Below are 26,487 nucleotides of genomic sequence, written 5' to 3' on the forward strand. Positions count from 1 at the left end.
TGTGTATCTGGAAGTGAAGGTGCTCGGCGGCGGTGAGGGCGTCTTCGGAGTTGGTCGTGATGCGGATGGTGTTTCTGTGAACGATGGCGATGCCTCCTCCGGTTTGGTTGATGCGGTCCCTCCGGGTGATCTTGTAGCCTTCCGGGATGGCTATGGCGATGTTGGGGGCAGAGGAGGCGTTCATCCAGGTTTCTGTGAGGAAGGCGACGTCTGGTGATGTTGTGTCAAGGAGGTTCCAGAGTTCGACGGCGTGTCTGTGGACGGAGCGGGTGTTGAGCAGGATGCACTTGAGGTGATTGTTGCTAGTGCTTGGTCTTGCGGGTGCGGTGCAGGTCCGGAGGCAGGTTAGCTTGCAGGTTTGGCAGGTGAAGGGTCCGTGGGTGCGTTTCGGGGTGTCTCGGTAGCAGGCAGGGTTGAGGTTCCGTGAGAATCGTAATGACGTTTTGGGCTTGTTCGAATATGGACGAGTTCGGTATCTACGAACCGCAAATGACGAGTTTAGTGGGTGTACGCGTTTTCGCTACTCTACTTTGCAGCATTCGTCTTATTCGTGGGTTTCTTCATCTGAACCCACGGGTTCCATTTTAGATACGGCATCCATTTTGTTTCTTGCCCTCACGTAGCCGCCGAACGGACAATGTCCGCTTCATGACCCTGGGTTTCCCAAGCTCTTGCGGAAGACGCATATCCCTTTGAGTGTGTCTTTATGACTAGGGGGATGACACAGCAAACGCAGATGGCCCCGCTCAAGGCTCATCTTGCCGTGCCGGTCTATTGTTTCAGCCGTGCATGCGTTAGGCTCAAATCCTTTGATCCTGCGATCATGCTTCCGATATTGCCCCCCTACACTCTTTCCAATCTATTGTCTGTCTTTGTCTTCCTTGCACCTGTTTCTGTCCCTTTTTCTTAACTCGTTTACAGTCGCGATGGAATGTGCTTAATATGGAGATAACGTGCTTTTACAGTTGGGAACCGGCAATGCTACTGTAATTATGTTCCGGGCTTCTGAAAACATGAATGCAACCCTTTTGAAGTTTACTGTGGGAACTGAGTTGTAACCTTTTGTTCACCATGTTGTGCAATGACGAAAATGTGTATAAAAGGAGCGATCCACTTTTGCAATTCGAAGCAGTCTCTCAGAACCTACACTTTGTGTACTTCTTGCGATCTCTGTATCCCTGCAGTAAATAAACGCTGATCTTTGATGCCGAAGGAAGTGTCCTGTGTCTCTGTGATTTGTACGCCGGAACAGGTAACCCACGAAGGTTTCAGGTGTTGTCCCCTGGCAGCGCTGGGCCTTAGAATAGCCCAGTCCTTCAGGGTTCCGGCCGGCGTTGAGTGCGTAGAGGGTGGCGGCATCGTTGGTCCGACGTGAGGGCTGGTATCGTCGAGGTCCAGGGGTCCTGGCGCGGTGCGCGGTGCGCGGTACAGGCGTGGACGGGCGCAGACAGGCTTGCCTTAGGCGCCCCAGCGGCGCGGTCGCTGCGTGGTCTGCATAGGAGTGCTGACGGGAGGGAGGAGCAGCTGGGTGGCGGGAGCGGGGCGGCGAATGGGGAAGCAGGCGGGCCCGGGGGCGGGGCCGCAGGGAGCAGCGGCGGAAAAACGAGCGGCAATGAGGCAGCGGGTAACCAGGGAGAGCAGGCGGCAGCAGCGTGGGGGCGACCCAACCTGTAGACAGGGTCAGAGGTCGCTCCCTGCGCTGCTGCGAGGACTCCTTAAGAGCGCTGACGGGAGGGAGTAGCAGCTGGGTGGTGGGAGCAGGGCGGCGAATGGGGAAGCAGGTGGGTCCGAGGGCGGGGCCGCAGGGAGCAGCGGTGGGAAAAACGAGCGGCAATGAGGCAGCGGGCAACCAGGGAGAGCAGGCGGCAGCGGCGTGGGGGCGACCTAACCTGTAGACAGGGTCAGAGGTCGCTCCCTGCGCTGCCGCGAGGACTCCTTAAGAGCGCTGACGGGAGGGAGGAGCCGCTGGGTGGCGGGAGCGGGGCGGCGAATGGGGAAGCAGGGAGGTCCGGGGGGGCAGGGCAGCAGGGAGCAGCAGCGGGAAAAACTAGCGGCAATGAGGCAGCGGGCAAACAGGGAGAGCAGGCAGCAGCGGCGTGGGGGCGACCTAACCTGTAGACAGGGTCAGAGGTCGCTCTTGTTACCATGTATTAGGGACTTATAAGTAAGTTCACTTATGTTAATTAAGTGTCACACAGTTGTACATACACTTTTTGTGGCTAAGAGCAGTGGCACTGGGGCTGGTTAGTAGGTCCCAGTGCACTTTCAGAGTAAAAAAAGCCAGCAGCATCAGTCCAAATGTTTGGGGGTGATCATGCAAAAAATAGGAAGTTCCTTACAATAGTGTTATTACAATCCATCCTTAAACGCCTATTGTCTTTGACACAAGCTTTTCTTAATAAGTAGATCAGGCCTACTGCATTGTCATAACATTTCATAATAATTTGATCAAACCTATGAAATGTACATGACTTTTTCAGATGAAGCCTTTATCACTTACCATTGTGGCTATACACCTTGCCCAATACCGGTCTATTCAAGTGTGCATAAGCTAGCAACCATCATGCATACAGTTGTAAAATTACAAATGTATAGAAACACACAGGTTGTAGAACAGTATACAACTCCTCTTGACAGGGCCTCACAAGAATCATCCATTTGAAAACCCCAAGGGTTGTCAGAGTTGTTGCCATTTCCAAAACACTTGCCTACTACGGGAATCTGTGAGGTTCCATGTAACAAAATACCTATCTGTGGGCTTTAATATAGAGAAATAACAATCCCTTAAATGACTATTGACTTAAACAGATGCTTATAACAATACATATGACAGGCCTAGAGCCTTTTTCATAAATGTCATAATAAAGAGATCAAGCCTTTAGCCATGATCATTGGCTTGCAGGCATAACCAACTCAGTTCTGCTGTATTGAGTATTAGCTTTGCCACAAGTCAAAAAACTCAAGCAGTCTTTATAGTTAAATCACAGGAGCATGGCCCCCATCAAATCCTGTACCCAGGGGAACCAACATATGGGTGGAGCCTAAGCCCTTCTCTGTGTAAAACCCTAAAAGCTCTATTTTGTTGATCACTTAAGGTCAAATGATAACTACCAGTCACGCCAGACCTAAACTTCCATTCAGATTAGTGTTGCCTTGGACATTCCATACTGCTCCCAAACACAAAGTTGCCCTCTGAAGTCTAAAGTTAATGATGGAGGTGGGTGGGACTGCAATATATTCCTCATACCTGCCCTCTTCACATCTGTTCTGCCGCCAGAGAAAAACATTGTAAACTAGCTAACTAAGACACATTAACAGCATTACAGTGTTAGGTGTGTGCTCCTGAAAGTTCAAGCTCATGCAGCCATTCTGCTGCTGGCTCCAGCAGCTGGATAAATAAATAAAGTAATCACAGCTGTATTGAAGGAAAACACTTTTTTCTGTTGAAGCACAAAACATCTGTCCACTCATAACATGTACTCCTGGCTACCGACATGTGGGTGGAACCAAATTCCCTCTCTGTAGAACTCCTGAAAGCTCTTTTTTAGGTCAATCACATCACGACAGCTGTGCTGTCAAGCCACACCTTAAAAGGATCTTAAAAGTACAGTTCAAAAATGCAGTGTGAAAGCGCAAAAAAGAGCAGCTGGGTTATGGTAGAGGGCTTGGGGTGAGAAAATAGTGCATGGGTGGTGAGATGTAACATGAGTGAAAGAGAGCAATGTAGACCGCAGGGGAGTACAGGAGAAGCACACTGAGGCAGGTAGCACATCTCGTGTGTGAGTGGTTGTGAGGGAAAGAATTGCAGTGGCCAGAATGAGTAATGTGGAAGGGGGAGAAAAGCACACAGGAGAGACACCTGAAAAACATATGCACACCTTTGGGGTAATAGAGTAAAAAGAAAAAAGTAGTTCCCTAAACGCGATCAGTGGAAGCTTATAAACCAGCCTGTCAAAGAGATCGGTAAAGAGGATATGCTCCATGGGAGGGACAAACACAAGATGGGCAAAAAAAATTAAATTAGGAGCAGCTAAAGGAGAGTGACAGGAAGTTCAACCAATGGTAAGTGTTGTGTGGGTCCAAACCCCTGTAGGTTCTTGATAAAAGTAATGACAACCGCTGGAGTCAATCTATTTATTTTATTTTATTTTTGTATCAAAAACATTTTTCCTTTACATAAATTTAACACGTAATTGACATTTGCACCTTAATATACCTAGAAAACAAAATACAAACATTTGCATTCACTCTCTCTCTTTCTCACATTCTGTTACATACATCCATCCATACAATACACAACCTGTCTCAAGAAAAACTGATCATTTTACAAAAATGCTATATACATTTTACATCTATTCATGATAACAAAGCCATGGACAGTTTTTTATAAGTCAGTATCAATTATAGTAGTAGTATAGTAAGTTTATTGCTTGATTAATTAAAATCTTAGCAGTACACACATCAATAAAAAATGTATAAAAGGATACATATATGTGACGTTATTTCATATTGTCTTTAAAAAAACAGCGTGATTAATATGCATTAAAATCGACCAATTTTCTGGTTAAAATTACATACAGTTTGTTTGTGATGAAGGTATAAAATTTAAAAAAGAAGTAAGGGTAAGTCCCCGTCTGGGGGTGACGCCAGTATCCATAGTTCTAGTAGTCTATTGTTTGGTCGTGGACGACTACCTCAGGATAGGAACGTAGTGGGAGTCAAAGAGAGTTGCCGGAATAAAAGAGCTTGGGTGCACGCAACTGTGCTCAGGCTGCGACAAGGAGCTTTGTTTGGGCAGTTTTCATGTAGCGGACGAAGCTGCAGGCTAATTTAACGTTGGCCCCGCTGAAGCACGCCTTCACTGTCTGTCTGCACGTCCGGATATGCATTTCATTTATATGTGGTTTTAGCAGTTCTCTCCTCTCCCGGTCTAGGAACTTACATATGCATAGGAGATGCAGCATATCTTCTTTGGTTTCGCCACATAGTCTGCATTGTGTAGATCTGAATATACGTTTCCAGGGGGGCAAATGTGGTTTGACAGGAAGGATGCCCATCCTCAAGGCCAAGAAGCCTTCTTTTAAAGGCCCGGAAAAGCTGGTCTTGAAGTACGGTTGTGGTGAGCATTTTGGATAGCTTTGTATCACGAACCAGCTATGGGCCCTCTTATTTAGACATTCTTTATCATTTGCGGTGGAGACGAGCTTTGTTGACTTATTCACCAGGTCTTTTACGGTCTTGAATGGGAGTCCTGACTCCCATATATTCTCCAGAGCTAACAAGCTGATCCCTGATTGGAGGTAGTCTTTGGCCGTTGAGGCATGTTTCCTTGAGCGAGCCCGCCTCTGCACTCTTTATTTTATACCAGCTCTTTACATACGCGGCCTTCCTGCTTATTCTCTGGTTTACTATTCCAAATTCGAGGCGTAGTTGGGCTGGGGAGGTGTATTTAGGAAGCTTGAAGATTATTCTTAAAGCTTTAGCAACCGTTTTATTGAGGGTTTCTTCGTCCGACCCTCGCAAGGCCTCGTTGCCGTATGTGAGCATGGGCAGCAGCTTTGCGCAAAGCACTTCAAGCAGCGGGAGCAGGTTTGGTCCTGCTATTTTGCTTTTAAGATTTTTCAGGGTGATTGCTAAGATGGTTCAGTATCAATTATAACATTATGAGCATGTTCCTATGGCCGAAAGAAAAATGGTCTTTTGACCATTTTTCTTTCGGCCATAGGAACATAATGTCAATTATGTGTTAAATTTAAGAAAATGAAAAAATGTTTTTGATACAAAAATTAAATAAAAGAAATAGATTGACTTCAGATTGAAAAAGAAATCCATGGTACTTATTGTTCCACATCAATAGGTTTCCCCCAAAAAGATTTTGAGAATAGCGTAGCAGTACTGGCAGTTATTTTGTTGTATTATGAATGATGTAACCCCCATATTTCACCCCATGTACCTTCTTCCTTGCAGATCCTGGCAGTGTTGGGCCCTCTGCTGAGCATTGATGTCTCTCCTGCCCGCGCGCGGTATATCTCTGGAACTGTGCTGAGAAACGGAAATGCAACCTCCCAGGACATCATTCTGTAAGTACAGTCCGATACCTTCCTTATCGTGTGCCTGAGATCCGTGTTTGTGAGCTCCGCCGGCGCCTTCTCAGTGAAACAGAGGCTCGTGTTGTTAAGGCATGTAATGAAACAAATGTGTTCCCCTAGTGGTAACTCCGCCCATTGGTCATGTTTAATGCCCGAAAAAAACTTTTATGAGTTGAGTGATGTATTCAGTAAATACAGTGTGGAGAAGATTATTGTTAAATTAGATTCGTCTGGGATATTAACTGAAGCTTTTCACCCAGTACTTACCATTTCCCGGCATTATTTTCATGAGTGCGCCTCCTAGTACGTTTCTGACGGTCCATGAGGCGCTTTTTATGGGCTCGATATTGGGGTGTCCCACTCTATGCAGTCTTCAGATTCAATCTAAAGTGCAAAACTGTGAAGAAAATGGGCAGTCGGAGTGTACTTTCTGTCGGAGACAAGCTTGGCTGCTGCATGTAGCGCTGCTTATGTAGTAAACACTGAGGACGGAGAAGGCCTGCCAAAAAACGAAGGGGCTTATTCACAAGCCACATGCGCCACTTTTGCGACACTTTTAACATGGGAAATGTGACGCAAAAGTAGCGCAAGGGGCTTGTAAATCTGCCCCGCATTGTCGGGGTGTTGGAAAACCTCAGAGCATTCCCAGATATATGCAGGCGAGACTGTGTAGCATCTCAGGGCATCGCCATTCCCATTCCAAACCCATCTGATACCTCAATATTTGCCAACTCAGAGCATGGTTATGAAAGTACAGCCCAACTGCTACCTTCAGTGTAAGGCGTTTCCATGCAATATTCCATAAGTACACCTTAGACTTCCATTGGGAAAGGCATGACATTAAAGGACTTTGTTACAGAATAAGGCTAAACTCTTACCTTCAGTGTGTAGCTCCTACTTCAACGTATATCATTGGTATGTAAGTACATTTGAGATTTCCCGGGGTATGACTTCCAAGTGCATTATTCTGAATGTGCAGCTCAGTCTAGTAACTTCCTCTGAACAGCCTGCACAGGAGCAGAGAGTATGTATGTTGAGGCGCGAAAATGTTGAGGCCTTTTATTACTCACGTCGCAATCCAACCTGGCGATGGAAATCTGTATCTCGGGCCAGGCAAAGCTCTTGAGCGGAATAGAGACACGGGGGTCACTCGCAGTAACACCTTTTTGCTCTCATGTACATATCATTAAAACAGTAGCAAAACAACCAGTGACAGTTTCAATGAAAATTAAAAAAAATGCAACTTAATTACAACCAAAAATGGACAATTGAGAAAGTATTAAAGTATTGCTGTTCCTAGTTACCTCGAGCCGAACGTCATTGACTTACATCCTGCCTTAGATGAATGATGGCTAGAAGGGACAAAAGAAAGAATTTATAGGATAAGTGATTGAGAGAGACAGCCTGTCTAACTACCCTCGGAGCTCAGGAGAGGAATAGAGCAAGCTTCCTCTCTTCCTATGATATTTAAATGGGGTCAGGAAATAAACCTGTTCCTTTAAAGCCATCCCTACAGGACCCATAAGACCTTCACAGCTACTGAGGGCCTGATTGTTGGGTGTGTGTACTCAGATCCCAGATCACACACCTCCACCTCCAATGACATCACAGAATCCTTTTTCAGGCGCTGAGCTCCCCATCCACCTCCTTTGCTTGGTCCCCAGATGGATTTGGTGCTCACAGCAGAGGAGCAGCCTTGGGTAGAGGTAGGGCCTCAACATTGGGGTTACTCTGGAGGCTACGCACAAGCACGAAGTAGGAGCACAGTGAATCGTGTGTACATTTACAGAATAGGCACTACGGGGATGTGTGCCGTTTTATTACCTCTGTGGTATTAAGCCATGATGCTGAAAATCCCATCCAGACTCCCAATTGTTGTATGGCATCCCAGAGCATCATTCTTCAGGCCTGATGAAAGTAACTTTAGAGAACGGCTCTTCCTGTGTTTTTCCCCCAGTCATGTAATCCTTTGTCTCCTAAAGCCACCATCATTACTAGCTGGTGATTCTCATGCCTGGTCTCTGGTGACTAATGTTTTCGTCCATTATTTCATTTCCAGGCTGGGTAAACTTCTGTGTCTGGCCAACTCCTCAGATCTTTCCCCCTTCAAACAGAACGACACAATGTTCCGTGCCCTAAAGGCTCAGCTGCTGCAGTGTATCCAGAATGGGACCATGATCCCTGATGAGACGGTAAGCTGGCATGAATTTGATGCTGGAGAGATGCTCCTGTTATTGTTCAAGGCCATTTGGCGGCCTCTGTGGAAAGTGGTAGACATTGTTTTAGATGCACGCGACCTAGGAGCAGTCATCATATATGGCACAAGTTGTCATTCTCACATCATAGACCAAATCTGTGGCCCCTGAATTGAGAGAAGAGATGGTGGATGGGAACGTTATTATATGTGACTGGGCAACTCGTTAAATAATCTCCCTAAGTCCTTGAGATTCTATCTTGAGTAGGCACACCAGCTGGTATTGTCTCTCATGTCAAGAATATACCACTTTACAGCGGAGTCATGTACTGAAAAGGTTCAGTTACACTACCGCTAATCCAATAAGAGAAGGGTCAAGGGTTTTATGGGCATGAGCATGGAGACTGGACTCCATAAATATGCACAAGAGGGGCGACTATGGTCAAACCCTGAATGGATTCATCCCTCGCCCAGACAGACACTGTGGGACTGTGGCTTGCATACACAGTTGATCACAGGTACTAGGTCTAGTCTTATTTCCCTCTTTTGGAATTGTGTGATGTAGCTTAGCCTCACACATTGTGCATATCTGTACTGTAAAACCTCCTGTGGCATGTTACGCTCATGTTGTATTCCTTCCCATGACCCTTTGCGATGTGAAGCTCCATCTCACTCATTATCCAGACGTTTAGTTTCATACACTCCATGGGATTGTGTCAGATGGAGCACAGTCTCACACAGTGACCTTCCTTACGTCACTTGTCCTCACATAGTGACCAGACCTGTGACTCTCCTTTTGGATTGTGTGATGTGGCGTGGTGTCATTCAGTGACCATGCATGCAGAGTCGTGGTATGTGGCCTGGCACCATACAGTGAATTTGACGGTGCTTTATTCTTTACTGTGGCATTGTGGGATGTGTCATGCCCTCACAAAGTCACCAGCCCTTTGCTTTTTTCCATCCTGTGAGTGTGAGATATGGCATGGCTTCACGCAGTCACCTAGCATGCTCTTTCTTCCCTCCCATGATATTGTCACTTTAAAGCATCACGCAGTGACCTTACGTATTTTTCTTTCCCTCCTGGATCCCGTAAAGCTCATGGACCTCCTCTTCAGCTTTTCAAGTGTGAAAGAGTCCGGGAAGCTGAGTGGGCAGCAGCTCCTGGACCTGGCAGTCGTCATGCCCTTCCTGGGAGTGGGATTCCTGCAGAACCTGCTACCGGAGCAGATCATCACAGCCCTCCCGAAGATGAAGTTGGTGTCCTTCTCACCAGCGCAGGTGATGGTTGTCTCCTTATTGCCTTCCATTTGTTTGTTTGACTGTCTGTACCCCAGTCTTCCTCTGTTTTCTGTTCTGTTGTCAATTGGGTTCACTTTGCACTCTGTCTTCTACAACCCAAAGTCTTGGAACGGTCCCTTGAACAACTCCTGTGAAGAATTTACATAATTCAATACACTGTGGGCTTACCTAAATTCTACACAATGTGTGCACTGTTTGCTTCAGTCCCCGGGATTAACATCATTGACAAAGCAGATGGATTTCTGTAGGGAAATGTTGTGCAACAAATAGAAATTAAATTTACTCCAGGAAGACATAGTCAATAGTGGGAGTAAAGGAAGTTACAGGCAGGGCTACTGGCAGGCTCCACCCTAAATAAATAAGTATAAATCTCTGCTTTGGTGGTCGATTTTACAAAGAGGACGCTTAGTGAACAACGGCAGTCTTATTGAAGGTCCCAGGACCTTGATTATATGTCAGGGAAAAAATCGGTCCAGTGGTTAAAAAGCTCATGGGCAAACGAAGCTTGGTTTCCGTACTTGGATATTTTGCCCAACCAAGGTTTACGACATGACATCTTAATGACCCGAGTTGGGATTAACCCTTGGAAGATAGAAGGAAAAATAAAGGCTGCATTGATTGGATCAGATGGTAATTGTAATTTTTGGCTAGGGCTAAGAAATGACATTTTGAACATATTGCTTGATTGCACATTTGTCCTTGCCATACGTAAATTGTTTTTACGCCCAATATTTTGATCACATAAGATAAATTTGCGTGCCCAAGCGGTTTGTTTACTTACAGATATGTCGTCGTTGGAAATTGCAATAGGACTCGGAAAATTCCTGAAGGCCACAAAAGAATTTGTAAGGGAGAAACTGAAGGAGAGGCATTGATCTTAAATTTTTTTGGGGCTCTCCCACTAATGTGTTTTTTGTGGGGGAATTTAGAGTTCTTTGTAAATTGTGTTTTATGAATTGTATGCTTCCGAGGGTGCAACCTTCTTGTAACTTGTATAGTATTTTAATTATTTATTTTGTTATAGAATTTAGATTGTCTACACTATCTGGATCCCAATTGTGTTTTGTACTGTTTAAAGACTATGGTCTAAATAAACAAACAGTCAGTCAGTCTCTACTCTCTCTCCACCCTCTCTCTCAACTCAATCTCCACTGTCTCACTCTCTCTCCACTGTCTCTCTATCCACTCCACTGTCTCTCGCCTCTTTCTCTCTCCACTCTCTCTCTCTCTGCTCTATTTCCACTCTCTCACTCTCTCTCCAATCTCTCTTCACTCTCCCTCTACTCTCTCTCCACTCTCTCTCTCCACTCTCTCTTTCTCTCTCTCTCCACTCTTTCTCCACTCTCTCTCTCCACTGTCTCCCTCCACTCTCTCTCTACTCTCTCTCCACTCTCTCTCTCTCCACTCTCTCTCTTCTCTCTCGCTCTCTCTTGCTCTCCACTCTCTACTCTCTCTCCACTGTCTACTCTCTCACCACTCTCTCTCTCCACTCTCTCTCTCTACTCTCTCTCCACCCTCTCTCTCTACCCTCTCTCTCTACACTCTCTCTCCTCTCTCTCTCTCTCTCCACTGTCTCTCTCCACTGCCTCTCCACTGTCTCTCTCTCCACTCTCTCTCTCTCCACTCTCTCTCTCTACTCTCTCACCACTCTCTCTCTACTCTCTCTCCACTCTCTCTCCACTCTCTCTCTCTCTACTCTCTCTCCACTCTCTCTATGCCAGTCTCTCTCTCTCTTAGTCTCTCTCTCTTAGTCAGTCTCTCTCTCAGTCAGTCTCTCTCTCTGTCGGTCAGTCTCTTTCTCTCTCTGTTAGTGTCTCAGTCTCTCTCTCTCTCAGTCAGTCTCGCTCTCAATCAGTCTCTCACTGTCAGTCAGTCTCTGTCAGTCTCTCTCTCAGTCAGTCAGTCTCTCTTTGTCTCTCTCTCTCAGTCTCTCTGTCTCAGGCAGTCAGTCAGTCTTCCAGACAGTCTCTCTCTCTCTCTCTCTCTCTCTATCTCTCTCTGTCCGTTTCTCTCAGTCAGTCATTCTCATTCTCTCTCTCTCGCAGTCAGACGGTATCTCTCTCAGCCTCTCTCTCTCTCAGTCAGTGACTCTCTCTGTCAGTCGCTCACTCGGTCAGTCAGTCTCTCTCTCTGTCAGTCAGTTTCTCTCCGTCAGTCTCTCAGTCAGTCTCTCTCTGTCAGTCAGCCTCTCTCTCTGTCGGTCAGTCTCTCTTTCTCTGTCAGTCTCCCAGGCTCTCTCTCTCTGTCAGTCTCTCAGTCTCTCTGTCAGTCAGTCTCTCTCTCAGTCAGTCTCTCTCTCTGTCAGTCTCTCTCTCTCTCTCTCTGTCAGTCTCTCTCTCAGTCTCTCTCGTTCTTGGTGCAAGGGGTATTCTAGCTATGGTTTGCAAGTACTACACGTGTAGGTCTTCAGTTTAAATTGTCCTAGCCTTGCTTTTTTTCATTACTACTGAAAACCCTGCCTAATGTACCAATTTGATCACTGCTGACACTCTTGGATGGGGTGCTTATTTTACATTACTAGTGACTTTTGTTACAGAAAATGTTGAAGACCCTTATACCAACATTCAGTTGTTGTGAAATAGGGCTTTGAACAGAGATGCCAGAAAATCCCACAGGTGTATTAACTTTACCTAGGAAACAATAGGATATTGAGGGACTACTATCTTGTTACTTTCCCTCAAATCCATCACAAATTAACAAACGTTTATCCTGTATTACATCCCTTCTTTTAAGGTCAGGAAGATTAGGGCTGTTACATACATTAGAGGCAACTTCCTAAAAGCGAGTAAAGAAATCAGGGACGGCCACTCCCTGCTTTTGTTTCCTAGCAGTAAAGAGTGCTCAATCTATTTTCCATCATTTTTATACAAGTAAGTATGTTACCAGGAAGATCCAGTATAAGCTGAATAGGTTTCTGAACAGGCTTCCTATCTTTATCAGCCACTATTATGACAGTGCAATCTCCTTCCAAATCAACAACATGATCCTGTTTCCGTTCAAGTCGCCACATATCTGGTGGCAGGATCATACCAAGAAAAACATATAAATATCTGCTAAGGTCATGATACAAGAATCAATGGCTGCCTGGACATCATCATTTTTCCTTATGTCTGGTAAGGAGGCTTTTAAAGTACGTACATCCATCCTTTTCCAGGGTGTATATATCCAATTGTATAAAAAATGGGCTCTAGCATTGGGACCAATAGGGTCATCATTATCTGCATTCCCTCTTTTAGGAATGAACTGTGGCGCAGCTTCCCTCATAGATCTTATTCAGGGAGAGGAAGCGAGTTCATTCCGGAATACAATTATTTTTGCTTTGGCAGCATGAACTCTACTTACAGGGAAGGCCCCTATCTGACATTGTCGATTAATAGCTCTAAAATCATCTGGGCCATTCTGTCCTGTAATCATCTCCCATTGAACCATAAATTGATGAGAAAGTTTATTTATAAGAAAAAGAAGCTCACCCTCAGAGAAATCCTGTATTTAATCTATCATTTCTCCTACCTCCATTTCTAGATTACTCAACCAATTTAATATCATCAATCTTATCGCATCCTGACAAAACTGAGGTATTGCAGAGCAAAGAACTCGAGGGGTCAGGACAGATGCAGGAAGTACGGGATCATCAGTCAATTCAGATGCAGTGGCCTGGGATGGGGGCGCAGTGACTTGGGACAGTGGGGGTAAGGGATGTACCGGTACTGGTTGAAAAATAGTACGCTGGATTACAGCGGGCAAAGGAGGGGGAGCCGGGGATACCATCGGGGGCGACATTTGGGAGTCCAGGGGGAAGAGGTGTTAAAGGTACATATGGGGGCGGGGGTCGTTCTATCAACACCCATCTGAGTCCACATTTTCTTGGTGGACCTAAACGCTACGGTTGGTCTAACTATATATTCTTTAGATGTTAGTAATCTATGTTCTCTATCTAAACATTCCTTTTTCTCCTGAACTTCCTTATCCTTCAATTCCTTATACTTCTGATACTCTGTTTTCCTTTCCTGTTTCCTTTGTATCTGCTCCACTTTGAGCTGGGCTCCTTTACTTCTTTCTTTCACATATGCAAACTGTCAAACATAGCTGGCTTAATTTTCTTTAAAAACAGTTGTTTCTCTAAATACTCGAATTTGTGAGGGTCCATGGTTCCCTCTAATGGACATTATAACTGGCAATCCCCCTTTTGTATATTTGTTCCACAATGCATTATACATGATGGGAAAAATACTATATTTGATGTATACATCAAAATTCGGTGTTCCTTCTGGTGGTGCCAGCTGACTTGCTTCCAAAATGCTCTGCTTATTGCAGCAGCAACAACAAAACTTCCAAAGAGTGCTAGTCACAGGCATGTTATATAAGATTTTAAAAAACTTATAAACAGAGAGAAATAAAAAATATTCTCATATTACCTATAAGAAAAAATGTTAGCCAAAAGAAATAACAAGTCTCAAAACAGAACTTAGGTTTCAAAATACCAAACAGATTCCGAACGGTTTACCACTTCCGAATGGATTACCAAACAAATACCAAGTCAAGACGAATACCAAATCAAACAAATATCAAACAAATCCTAAACAAATGAACCGGTACAATATACATTTACCTTATGTGCAGTCTTCGACTCCCACCTGTCGATCCTCCCTGACCCAAAAATTACCATCTGAAGGCCCCAGTCAAGGCAAGCAGCCGCCAGGAAGATCAGAGTCGGAGAGCTGAAAAATCACCTTGGACCATGAGCAACACTAGTCTCTTCAGGTGGGGCGCCCCTCAGCAAAGTTCATCTTACCGACGCGATCTCCTCCCCTGGTCCGACTGCAAGTCTTTGATGGGGATCCACATTCGGGCGCCAATTTGTGGAACAGATTAATTCTAATCTGCTTGGTGCGGGGTCCCAACTCTTGCCACTAGTCCTTATCGAGTAAGGAGGAATCGACAATGGAGTGAAGTCAAACCATAGGTAATTTATTTAAGCATTCAGAATGGGTCTCCATCCAATGTGTACCATAGAGCTACCCAAGGAGGGCGCACGATGAACAAAGATTACATGGGTTTTTATGGTAAAATGACAGGCAAGGGATGCCCAGAGGTAAATAAAGCTTTGGGAAAAACATGCAAATGAGACAATGGTAAGAATCAACAACCTTGCTGTCTTGTGTAAATTTTGCTTCCTGAAGCTGCATATCAAGATAGGCTATTCTGAACAGACTTTAATTAAGGCTTTACCTCTATTTTTTTTTAAACTGAAACCCACAGTGCAGACATCAGCTGTTCTTGTGCTAAGTTTGCATGTTTACACAGCCTTCAATGTCTCAATTTAGATTTGTTACCTAATGTTTATGCAGTTGTGATGACAAGGATAGAGCCAGGCTGAAAAACAGGTCAAAGGTGAGCATGCATGAAGCACAGCTTAATTAGAAAATGAGAGATTCAGATTCTAAAACAAGAGCTTCAGATTTTAGGATTTCACAAGTGTCTCCCAGTAGCTCTTGTATATTGTCTCTTACCTCACTCCTGCAAGTGCTTTCCTACCCGCCTCCCTTCATATATATATATATATATATATTTTTTTTTTTACTTTATTTTTGTCATTTCACAGAAAAAACATATAATAACTCCCCCCCAGAGGCATCAAAACTGCACCTATGCACATTGACAGACTCATTAAGGTACGGCTGGACGAACCGCGGTCACACTGACTTACACAGGCGTCAATAACACTGTACAAAATATGAAACAGCAGCCAGTCATTTGTGAGCATTCGGGCCAGTACCCACTCCTCACTGCACCTCCTCCCCGGCTCCGGGAAGAACTCCGTCTTCCCCCTCAGTACTCGAGTCCATCAGTGAGAATAGTTCTCCACTCGTCCTCTCTGACTCACTATGCGAGGCGCGATCCAGGACCCCAATCTCAGCACAGAGCATGCGCCATGCCAACAGATCTTCCTGCAGCCTTTCATCCCTCCTACAGCTCTGCATATGTGCTTCCTCCGCCAGGGACCACTCACGCACATCACTCAACCACCTGGGAATCTCTGGGGCCCTCTGACCCATCTAAGTTATAGCCACCCGGCGCCTAGCCAACACCAGCATCAAGTGCATCAATTTATAAGCCAATTTCCTCTTCCTGGGTCTAGCTACTAAAGCCAACAAGCAGTATAGGGGTGTCAGCTGAACGCGAATCCCTGTAGTGGCAGTGATATGGTCCACCGCCCTCTCCCAAAAACTCTGAACCAAAGGACAACCCCAGGACAAATGCAGGAACCCTGCTCACCCCACCCCACATCTGGGGCAGTCACCCCCTCTATCTGGGGAGTAACGCTGCAGCAGGACTGGAGTGGGATAGGTGCGGTGCAAGAAATTAAAATGTATTAACTTGAAACGCGCATTACATGAGACCTTCTTTGTGAAGGTCCCTATTCGCTTGCGTTGGCCTCCCTTCATATTACTATGTATCGTCTCATCTCATTTACTACTGTATGAAGTTGTCACATCTGACTGTTGGATGACGTTTATCTATGCTGTATGTCTCTCTCCCTTACTTATTAAAAATATGCAACACAAAAAAAAACATAGAAAATCATGTAATTTGTCACATCATTTATGTTTTACGGTATTGTGGCTTGTTGTCTGTTTTATGAGTAATTAAATAAAAAATAATAAATAAATAAAAACATCTGCTGAAAAGAAATTGGCAACAAGGACAAATGTGACACAAAATCTGTTCTAGCTTACCTAATTGGTCACAAAGAGGCCTATTTTAAAATATCTGACAGGAACAGGCTCCAGCTGTAGATATCTTTATGTGTACAACAATTTTGAGGGTATTATAGTAGCACTAAGATAACTCTGGTGGTTTATGCATTCTGGAAGAGATCTGTGTTTTTTGCAATGACAGTTTTGACTCATAGAGTAACATCAAGGGTTAATGTGCTTACTGAACAGCAAATCATGTAACATGAAGCTCACAGATTTGTATTATATGTAAACAGGTAAGTGGGTTACTGCTTTTGACACATATAATTTTGTTACTTCCACTTCATAAGTTGCACTCTTTCTAATATAGCACTCATTGTGTTTATTGTATGAATCTGCTGTTAAGAAGGGCTCCTCTGGGAATTCATAAAATCTTGTTAGTACAGACAAAAAAAAAAGAACACGTGAGCGACGACCTGGGCCATGAGGTATTACTACCGACTCGTAAGACTTCAGTGCAAAGCAAACGAGGCCCCGTACGGTTAGTAACCAGCACTACTTCTCTTGCAGGCTCACGTGGTTGTGGACAAACTCTTCAGTAACGGAACAGTGAGTGCATTTAAATGGAGCTCTCTTCACCTCCTATGGCGGTGGGCATTAAGTAGAGGTTGTTTTGTTTTGGATGTGGGGTTTCTTCTGTCTGTCTCAGTGCAGGTGTCTCTTTTTGTCCGTAAGTGTCTCTCCTGTCTGTGCCTCAATGTCCGTGTGACTATATCTGCGTCTTCCCTGGTGCTCCCATACACCTCACAATGTTTACCTGTATCTGTGTTTCATCCATCTCCCCATGCCACTGATCATTGTGTGTGTGTGTGTGTGTGTGTGCGTTTGTGTGTGTGAGCACACGCGCGCTTGCATGCGTGTGTGCGTGTGTGTGTGTGCTCGGAACCACCAAGTCTCACTGTGTGTGTCTTCTTATAACCATTTGTAGCTAAATATTTTTTGGGTCAGTATCTTGTGAATGAATTAGTCTTTTCATGTGTGACTCTCTACGACAATCATGTTAGCCTGTGTCTGGTTACCACATGTGACCATTTGTATGACCTTTTATAACAGTATGAGACTGTGTATGAATGAGGCTGCATCTGATTGTGTGAGAGTGTTTTCACGATTGTGTGTGACACTGAATGGCTTTGTTTGGCTGTATTTGATTCTAGTTTGAACAATTGTGAAACCATTTGTAATAGTGTGTGGCTCTATTTCAGCGTGTATGTGATGGCACATTACTATTTATGTGACTGTGTGGAGATGTGTAGGTAAGTTTGAGTGACAGTGCATGTGGTGCTCTATGACTGTGTTTGACTGTATTCTTAATGTGTGTAATTGTGTAAGTCTGCCAGCTGCTATTGTTTGAGTGCATGTGTTACTGTGTCTGTTGGTCTGTGTGTCAGTCTGCTTGTGCCAATTTATGTGATCGCACTAGACTGTGTGGCCACCTCTGTGACTGTCTAGAGCCATGTGCGATTTGTGTGGACTGAGTTTGGCGCCTTTTATTTATTGATATTGTTGCGTGGAATGTATACCTCGGAGTTACAGGTTTCTGGCTGTATTTGAAAGAGTGTGTGGTGACTGTGTCCCAGCTCTGGTGATTCTAACGAGAGTTGTTTTTGTGAGGCGGTGCTAGTAGTGCCTTAGCACTGGGATAGTGTGATTTGATTGACATGCTACCGTCTCCTGAGAGGGACTTGCAGCTGACCTCTCTCCCATTGGCAGGTATCTCCAGAGGTGTTGGGTAACCTGGGATCTCTGGTCTGCGGCCTCAGCCCTCGCATTCTGCAGAGTTTACCCACAGACTCCCTGGTCAGAGTTTTACCTGATCTCGTGAAGTATGAAGCATCCCTCAGCCCAGCCCAGAGGACAAGCTTCATCGGCGCCCTGGTGGTGAGTGGTCCATGTGTTAAATCGAAGCTTGCTTGGTTTGAGTACCGATGATGAGAACGTTGGAGGTGCTGGTTCATCCTGTTTAGGGGCTGACATGAGGTAAGTGCAAGGGAACTAATTGTACGTTCACGCTCCTGTAAGCAACACGCCTGAGGGATGAGGGTCTTCCAGGCAAGACACATGTGGCCTGTGTGTGTGTGCACACACGTGTTTGTTTGTTTCCAGACACGACAGCCAAGTCATGGGAACACTAGACTGCGTCATGAAACATGACTGCTGATGATCACATTTAGGAGTTATTAGTACTTGGTCATAATAACGTTTTTTATTTTTGAGAAACGTGAATATTTATTTCTCATAGAGCAGTGTGCCCGTGTGCTTCTGAATGATAGTACAGTGCAAGGCAGGGGATATTATATTTTATTTAATTTTTTTTAACTTTATTCACAGCTGTATCATCAGAAACATGACATTACATTTATCATCTGTATTACATCAGCCGGTGTTTTTGATTTCCCCCCCAACCATAACTTCCCACATTTACAGTTGTATTCTCACACATGTAACCAGCGGTAGTTCAGTTATTTCTTTACAGTCTACATCGCATCTCATTTACATGCCTGTTTGTACAATCAGTAACTGCGTGGGATTAAACAATAAGGCTGTCTCATCTTCCCTCCCCCCCCCCTGCCTCCCTCCCTCGTACTAACCCCACCCTCCCTGTCTCCTGGTGGTTCAGGAAGTTCTCACTTCTAAGCTCGGTCTTCTCTGGCTCTCATGCGCTCTAACAGGTGCTGTATCTTAGGGTAGTGTACGACCTTCGGGAACTCTCAGATTCGAACAAGGCAGTCCCTGCCCCCTCCGTCCTAGCCCTGCGACCCGTGTCCCAGTGCCTGGGTTAGATCTATATCTTCAAGTGTTAAGAGCATACTCTCCCAATCTTGGGATATGGGGTACTTTCTATGGCCCCGTGCTTCCTCCCTCCTAAGTGCTGCACCTTCTGCCCGTCCCCATTTTAGCACCTCCCCATTTTAGCACCTCTGCTTGCCATAGGTGTGTTCCCGGTGACCTAGGGGATTTCCATCTCATCGTTATCGCCCTAATGGCCAATAGGAGAGCCAGTTCTAGCCATTTCAATTGGGCTTTTAGTGGCTTAGGTCGTCTACGCAGCCACAATAAGCAGGACGCTGCTTTTACCGGTACCGGCAGGTTCGTGACTGACCGTAACGTCTGACACACCTCCAACCAATACCCACGAAGTCGTATGCAAGTCCAGGTCATATGGAGGAAACCAGCCTCATCCTCTCCACAACGTGGACAGCTATGGGGGGAATCCGGAAACATTTTATGTAGCCGTTTGGGGGTCAGATATGCTCTGTGCAATATCATCACTTGTATAAATCTGAACCTGACGTTGCGTGATAACCGTGTCTTTGGATTAAGGAAAGTACTTTGTCTTTCTTATGCCCCTGACAAGTGAACCAATGTAAGGAAGCAAGGGCGGGCAAGCATGACTTCCAACCTCTAGTTTCTGTGAGATGTGTGCAGACACATTTTGAATAAGCTGCAATCGATTAAAATGTGATTTAGGTACACCCAGATATTGCAGTAGGTAAATCGTTAAGAAACGCAAGCCTTCATAGTCATGATTTACTGAGAAAATGAAAAAGAAAATCCCCATTTAGAAAAAAAAACTTTCAAGATATTTTGAGTTTCAGGTAGCAAAGTGAGCCTGAAGTCGACATTGCATCCAATTTTCTAGATATCTGGCACCAAAGTGGGTCATTCAATCAGACTAAAATGTATTGGGCCATAATGGAAATTCATGGTAGGGAAGTAACCTTTCGTTTGAGAAACATTCACTTTTTGGTGATCGATACACCTTTGTGCAACAAGTGTCATAAGATTGGAGATCTGTTATGGTGACTTTCAGGCTGGTCCTTTCTTTGAGGATGTGGGTACGTCATATTCTTCTTCCACCAAAACAAAAAAGGTGGCTACGCTGAATGAGGATTCAGATGGAAATGTGTGTTCTCTCAGATTGTGAGTTTGTTCCTGTGTCTTCTGAACCAACCTTTAGACTTTCTACTACAGCAACCCATTGAGTCTGTCACTGTTCTGCTTCTATCTCTTCTCTCCCGTGCCACGACACAGTACTCACATATAGTGTTTGATGCAGATATGTAACTGCTGCATTGAACCCAGATCATATAGGGTGGGGAACTCTAATTTTCAAAAATGCAATGACAGAAAACAATAACAAACATTTTGAAAAATATATGTCAAATACCATAAAAGTAAATAAACACTTGTTGCAGACTGGCAGCAGAAAACCAAAATGTAATCACTACGTCTGACAGATACTTGTTTCAGAATTGTTAGAGAAAAGCAAATATGCGATCAAAAAGGCAGTGCAACACCGGTACGCTCGTTTAAGCTAATGAAAATGCATCATAAATGATAACAAAAGAGGCAGTGTAAAAACTCATGAAATGGATATAACAGATCATACCATTACAACCTGAAAACAAGCAATACAACATTTGTCATACATGTGTTCTTCAGAACCCTATTGATGCTGAAATATAATGTTCTTAATTTGTTAATGTGCTGCAATGGGGACTACACAGCAGCATTATGTGCTTACAAAGTATTTGTTCAAGGCTTATGAGTAGATTATATACTTTGCATAGATGGCCATATGGTGTTGGGCTCGGATGTTTGCAGTTTGTTTTTGTTCGAAGAAGGCTTTGTAGTCACGAGATAGGTGACTCCTCCTTACAATGATAGTGCGCATGGGCATCAACTCCATCTCCAGATTGTTTTTTCCGCCATCGGGTTCGGATGTGATTTACTGCGCTCCGGGTTGGTATCGTCTTCAACACTCCTTCGACGCGCAATCCTTCACCACTCAAAGGTATTGTTCTCGATCACGTTCCCCTTTTGACGCGCATCCTCCAACTGCAAATAACCAAGACCAAGAGCTCTGACGCCGGCCGTTGGGCCTACCCACGCCGACCATGCCGGCCGTCGATGGAACGGACTTGGTTTAAAAAACACTCCAGGTGTGATGCTAAGTTCCCACACACAGACTTACACGAAGTGTGTAACCCCTGCCTCCCACCCCCCCCGAGCATGAGGAAAAGCACGCCCGGCCTGTACATCGTTCCAGTCGAAGGAAATCATCCGTGATCGTCGGGCTTGACGTCACAAAATGTCATGTGGCAGCAGCTCAATTCCAGACATCTTCGGAGCAGGTTCTAATGTCCATCCAGAACTCCAACCTGTAGAAGAGGATATCTCCGTGTCCGAAGTCGTCGACTCTGAGGAAGACAAGCAGAACGTCACCCCGGCTCAACAGACAGTGAGTATTAACACCCAGGCTGCCACCAAACCCAAACCTAAGGCTCCGGTAACACGTTCGCCCTCAGGCTCAGGTCGACACTGTCAACATACTTCACTTGGACTCGGCTATGAAACCGAGACAAAAGCCTTCCTTCTCGAGCTCAAGTCTGCCCCATTCCGGCACCTAACATACACCTTCGGCAGCGAAGCCTAAAACCAAGCCGGTGCCCCACCCTTCATTGCCAGCACCGAAGACACCTTCGACGCCGAAAACCTCGACACCATAGCCACTAAAAGAGAAAGCTTCAGAGCTGAAAAAGGACAAACCGAAAGCTTTGGAGCCAAAACAGGACAAACTGAAAGCTTTGGAGCCGAAACAGGACAAACCAAAAGGCTCGGAGCCGTAGAAAATCTCAGAGCCAAAAATTCCCTCACCAAACGTTTCGGAGACAAAACAACCTACAAAATCTTCACAGCTTAAGCCTGTTAAGGATCGCTCTATGCCTAAGCTTCCGGTGCCGAAACAACACATACCACTCTAGAATTTTTAGATCCAAAGCAGAAAACATTGCATATTGACCCTGAAAATGGGCACCTTCTCACCAAACCTCCTTAGAAACTGAAACTAGACCTCCCAGAGGACTCTCACATACCTCTTAAATGAAGGACACGGGTACTAACCCTTCTCCCCCTCATATACCTCCCTCTCCTACTCCTCGTGATCCTAGCTTGTTTATCTCACCAGCAAACTCACCATCACCTACACTCTAACCTGCACCACAGGATGATGATGATGGTGGGGATGGGGATACACTATGGGATGATGTCAACCATAACATACCACAGGAGACAGACTCATGGGATGACTATGATCAAGATTCAGATCTACACAATGACCCTGATCTGTATCCCTCCAGGCCATCACCACCTTCTAGCGGTACAATAGGGGGTGGTAATGGACGGAGCATCTGAACTAATCAAACACTCACACCCAGTCAAAAGATCTGGGTTTAATCTATCACCGTTCTTTAGCCCACTCTGCCACCCCAGTTCAGACATGGCTATATGCAAATCAGTCTGACCCTGTGCCTCATGGGAACAGTCCAGCCCGAACTGCCAAGCCATGCCTTCCCTGGACCGGAAACAAGCTTCCGAGGACCGGTTTCTGGCATTCCAGCCGTCTTCAGCCCGGCTTGCTTGAATCCAGTGGCAAAGTGAGCAAGGGACTCACGTCTGAGCATACCCTGCCACCCTTATGGCGGCCAAAAGCGGTACAAAAGGGGGTGTAATGGACGGAGCATCTGAACCAATCAAACACTCACACCAAGTCAAAAGATCTGGGTTTAATCCATCACATTCTTTAGCCCACTCTGCCACCCCAGTTCAGACTTGGCTATATGCAAATCAGTCTGACCCTGTGCCTCATGGGAACAGCCCAGCCCGAACTGCCAAGCCATGCCTTCCCTGGACCGGAAACACGCTTCCAAGGACCGGTTTCTGGTATTCCAGCCGTCTTCAGCCCGGCTTGCTTGAATCCAGTGGCAAAGTGAGCAAGGGACACACGTCTGAGCATACCCTGCCACACTTTTGGCGGCCAAAAGCGGTACAAAAAGGGGTGGTAATGGACGGAGCATCTGAACCAATCAAACACTCACACCCAGTCAAAAGATCTGGGTTTAATCCATCACCGTTCTTTAGCCCACTCTGCCACCCCAGTTCAGACATGGCTATATGCAAATCAGTAGGACCCTGTGCCTCATGGGAACAGTCCAGCCCGAATTGCTAAGCCATGCCTTCCCTGGACCGGAAACAAGCTTCCGAGGACCGTTTTCTGGCATTCCAGCCGTCTTCAGCCCGACTTGCTTGAATCCAGTGGCAAAGTGAGCAAGGGACTCACGTCTGAGCATACCCTGCCACACTTATGGCGGCCAAAAGCGGTACAAAAGGGGGTGGTAATGGACGGAGCATCTGAACCAATCAAACACTCACACCCAGTCAAAAGATCTGGGTTTAATCCATCACCGTTCTTTAGCCCACTCTGCCACCCCAGTTTAGACATGGCTATATGCAAATCAGTCTGACCCTGTGCCTCATGGGAACAGTCCAGCCCGAACTGCCAAGCCATGCCTTCCCTGGACCGGAAACAAGCTTCTAGGCCATCATCGTCTTCTAGGGGATCACATGGGGCGATTACCTAGAAGACGACATCTTAGTGGAAACAATCGCACCCTCACAAAAATCCACCCTGCCCATGCTAAAGCCTAAGGGCATGTTAAAACATGCTACAGAAGTATTCAAAGACCCTTGTAGAGCCCAAATACTTACACCAAGGGTGGATAAAAAATATAAAGCAGCTCCAACAGACTCGGTGTATATCAAAGGCCAGGAACCCTTAGACTCTCTTGTTGTGTCTAACACAAGCAAGAGGGCTAATTCCCAAGCTACAGCCAACGCCCCACCTCCTGACAAGGAGTTAAAGCTTACAGACGCTTCAGGAAAAAGAATTGCGTCACAGGCTGCTAACCATTGGCACATTGCCAATGCTCAAGCTCTCTTAGTGCGCTATGACAGAGAGCTCTATGACGAGCTGGAAAAACTAATGCAGCACTTACCAGAGGAACACAAAAACAAGGCCAATGAACTCATTCAAGAGGGCAAACTTATACCTAACACATCCATAAAATGCGCCCTAGATGCGGCTGATACAGCATCTCGTGCCATTAACACCAGCATATTACTGTGTAGGCACGCTTGGCTTCGAATCTCCGGATTCAAGCAAGAAGTTCAAACCACCATACTCAATCAGCCCTTCGATCAAAAACATCTTCTGGACCTACAGTCGATACTTCATTGGAGAAAATGAAGAAAGATACCAAGACTGCTAAGTCCATGGGGCCTTGCAACTTCCTTCCTTTCACCGCTCCTTTTACAGGGGTTGCTCCAAAACAATGTCGTCAGAAAATCCCTCCTCATCTTACAAAATCCCGAATCAGTCTAACTCCTCCAGAGGATATTTTTGGGGGAGGATACAGAGGAAACAATAATAAGGGAAGAGCCAGAGGTAACAACTCCTGCAATTACCCTACCACCAAGCAGTGACTTCCCTACAATACCCCCCGACCATTCCAATCCTGCTGAGGGACGTCTCTCACAGTTCTTACCTGTCTGGAGCTCCATCACAACAGACAAGTGGGTAAGACAAATTATCCAGTTTGGTAATTGCCTAGAACTCACCTTCACTCCCCCAAATATCCCTCTTAGGCAACGTCCAATGTCATCAGAACATCTGACCCTCCTAAAACAAGAGGTTCTCTCCCTGTTACAAAAACATGCAGTAGAACCAGCCCCTTGCCTCAGCAGGGCTCAGGGGTTTACTCCCTATATTTCCTAATTCCAAAAAAAGGAAGGCTGTCTAAGGCCAATACTGGACCTCAGACCACTAAACCTCTATATTCAGTCAGATCACTTCCACATGGTCACCCTCCAACAAGTGCTCCCATTGCTTCAACAAGGCGACTTTCTTTCCACTCTGGATTTAAAGGACACTTACTTCCATATTCCCATTCATCTAGCTGACAGAAAACATCTCAGGTTCCTGGTGGACGGTCAACACTACCAGTTCAAAGTCCTCCCGTTCAGGGTGACCACAGCACCTAGAGTCTTCACCAAGTGCTTTGCAGTAGTTGCAGCTCACTTAAGAAGACAACACATTCACGTGTTCCCGTATCTGGACGACTGGCTCATAAAAGCCAAGTCACAGAGCAGCTGCGTTCACCACACCTGTAAAACAATTCACGACTTGGGATTCACTATGAATTTCACCAAGTCCCACCTCCAACCATCCAACACACAACTGTATCTAGGAGCTACAATAGACACTTCCAAAGCTCTATCATACCCAACCCAGGCAGAAAACGCAACATACAGGCTCTAATATCACAATTTCAGCCTCATCACTCATTACCAGCTCGAGTGTTCATGCAATTAATCGGGATGATGGCCTCTTGCATTCTAATCGTCCCTTATGCAAGACTCTACATGCCTCCTCTACATGAATGCTTAGCACATCAATTGAACCAGGCTCAAGGTCAGCTAACAGATCTGGTGTTGGTGGACAGCCACACATATCGCTCTCTGCACTGGTGGAACACACAAAACCTTTCCAAAGGGTGGCCGTTCCTCGACCCGGTTCCACAGATAGTGCTAACAACAGACGCATCGCTCGCCGTCTGGGGAGCTCATCTCCAAAACCTTACCATTCAAGGCATATGGACTGCACAAAAAAAACAATTCCACATAAAACACCTGGAACTACTCATAATTTTTCTGGCATTAAAATCCTTTCAACTCCATCTAGTAGGCAAAGATGTCTTAGTCCGTACAGACAACATGACAGCAATATACTACATACAAAAGCAAGGAGGGACACACTCTCTACAGCTTTCACACTTTTGGAGAATTACAGACCCCATATCATTACTGCTGTTTCCAGCAAAACTTCTGGAGACTCATGTAGCAGCCTGCCTTAGTTCCTTTTTAGAAATTTCTGGACTCCCACCAGGCTGGTTTTGGTCCAGCACACTCAACTGAATCTGTGATTTTATCTGTCTTAGACAATCTTAAAGGACAGGCTGACATTGACCGTTCTCAGGCCCTCATCCTCTTAGACCTGTCTGCGGCTTTTGATACCGTGAACCACAACATTTTGTTGGATCGCATCACCACAGCGGGTCTCGGAGGCTTGGCTCTGGACTGGTTCAGCTCCTTTTTAGAGGACCGCAAACAATCAGTGTGGCTTTGACCTTTTAAATCTAATACTGTTGAAATGAGTTGCGGGGTCCCACAGGATTCCTCTCTCTCGACGATTCTGTTCAACATTTACATATGTCCCCTAATCTCGAGTCTCCTGCAGTTGGGGGTTAAA

At 45.5% G+C, this 26,487-nt stretch overlaps 1 protein-coding gene across 1 annotated transcript in view; it reads left to right on the top strand.

The window, feature by feature from the left end:
- Positions 1 to 26,487, top strand: part of LOC147733335 (uncharacterized) — a 496,040-nt gene that overhangs the window by 219,703 nt on the left and 249,850 nt on the right. The window contains exons 8-12 of the mRNA XM_086956338.1: positions 5,968 to 6,080; positions 8,149 to 8,281; positions 9,379 to 9,561; positions 16,851 to 16,889; positions 18,051 to 18,218. Coding sequence (XP_086812464.1) covers positions 5,968 to 6,080; positions 8,149 to 8,281; positions 9,379 to 9,561; positions 16,851 to 16,889; positions 18,051 to 18,218 — 636 coding nt within the window. The remainder of the gene's footprint in view (positions 1 to 5,967; positions 6,081 to 8,148; positions 8,282 to 9,378; positions 9,562 to 16,850; positions 16,890 to 18,050; positions 18,219 to 26,487) is intronic.

Source organism: Lissotriton vulgaris, chromosome 2_1, assembly GCF_964263255.1.
Source record: "Lissotriton vulgaris chromosome 2_1, aLisVul1.2, whole genome shotgun sequence".
Classification (NCBI taxonomy): Eukaryota; Metazoa; Chordata; class Amphibia; order Caudata; family Salamandridae; genus Lissotriton; species Lissotriton vulgaris.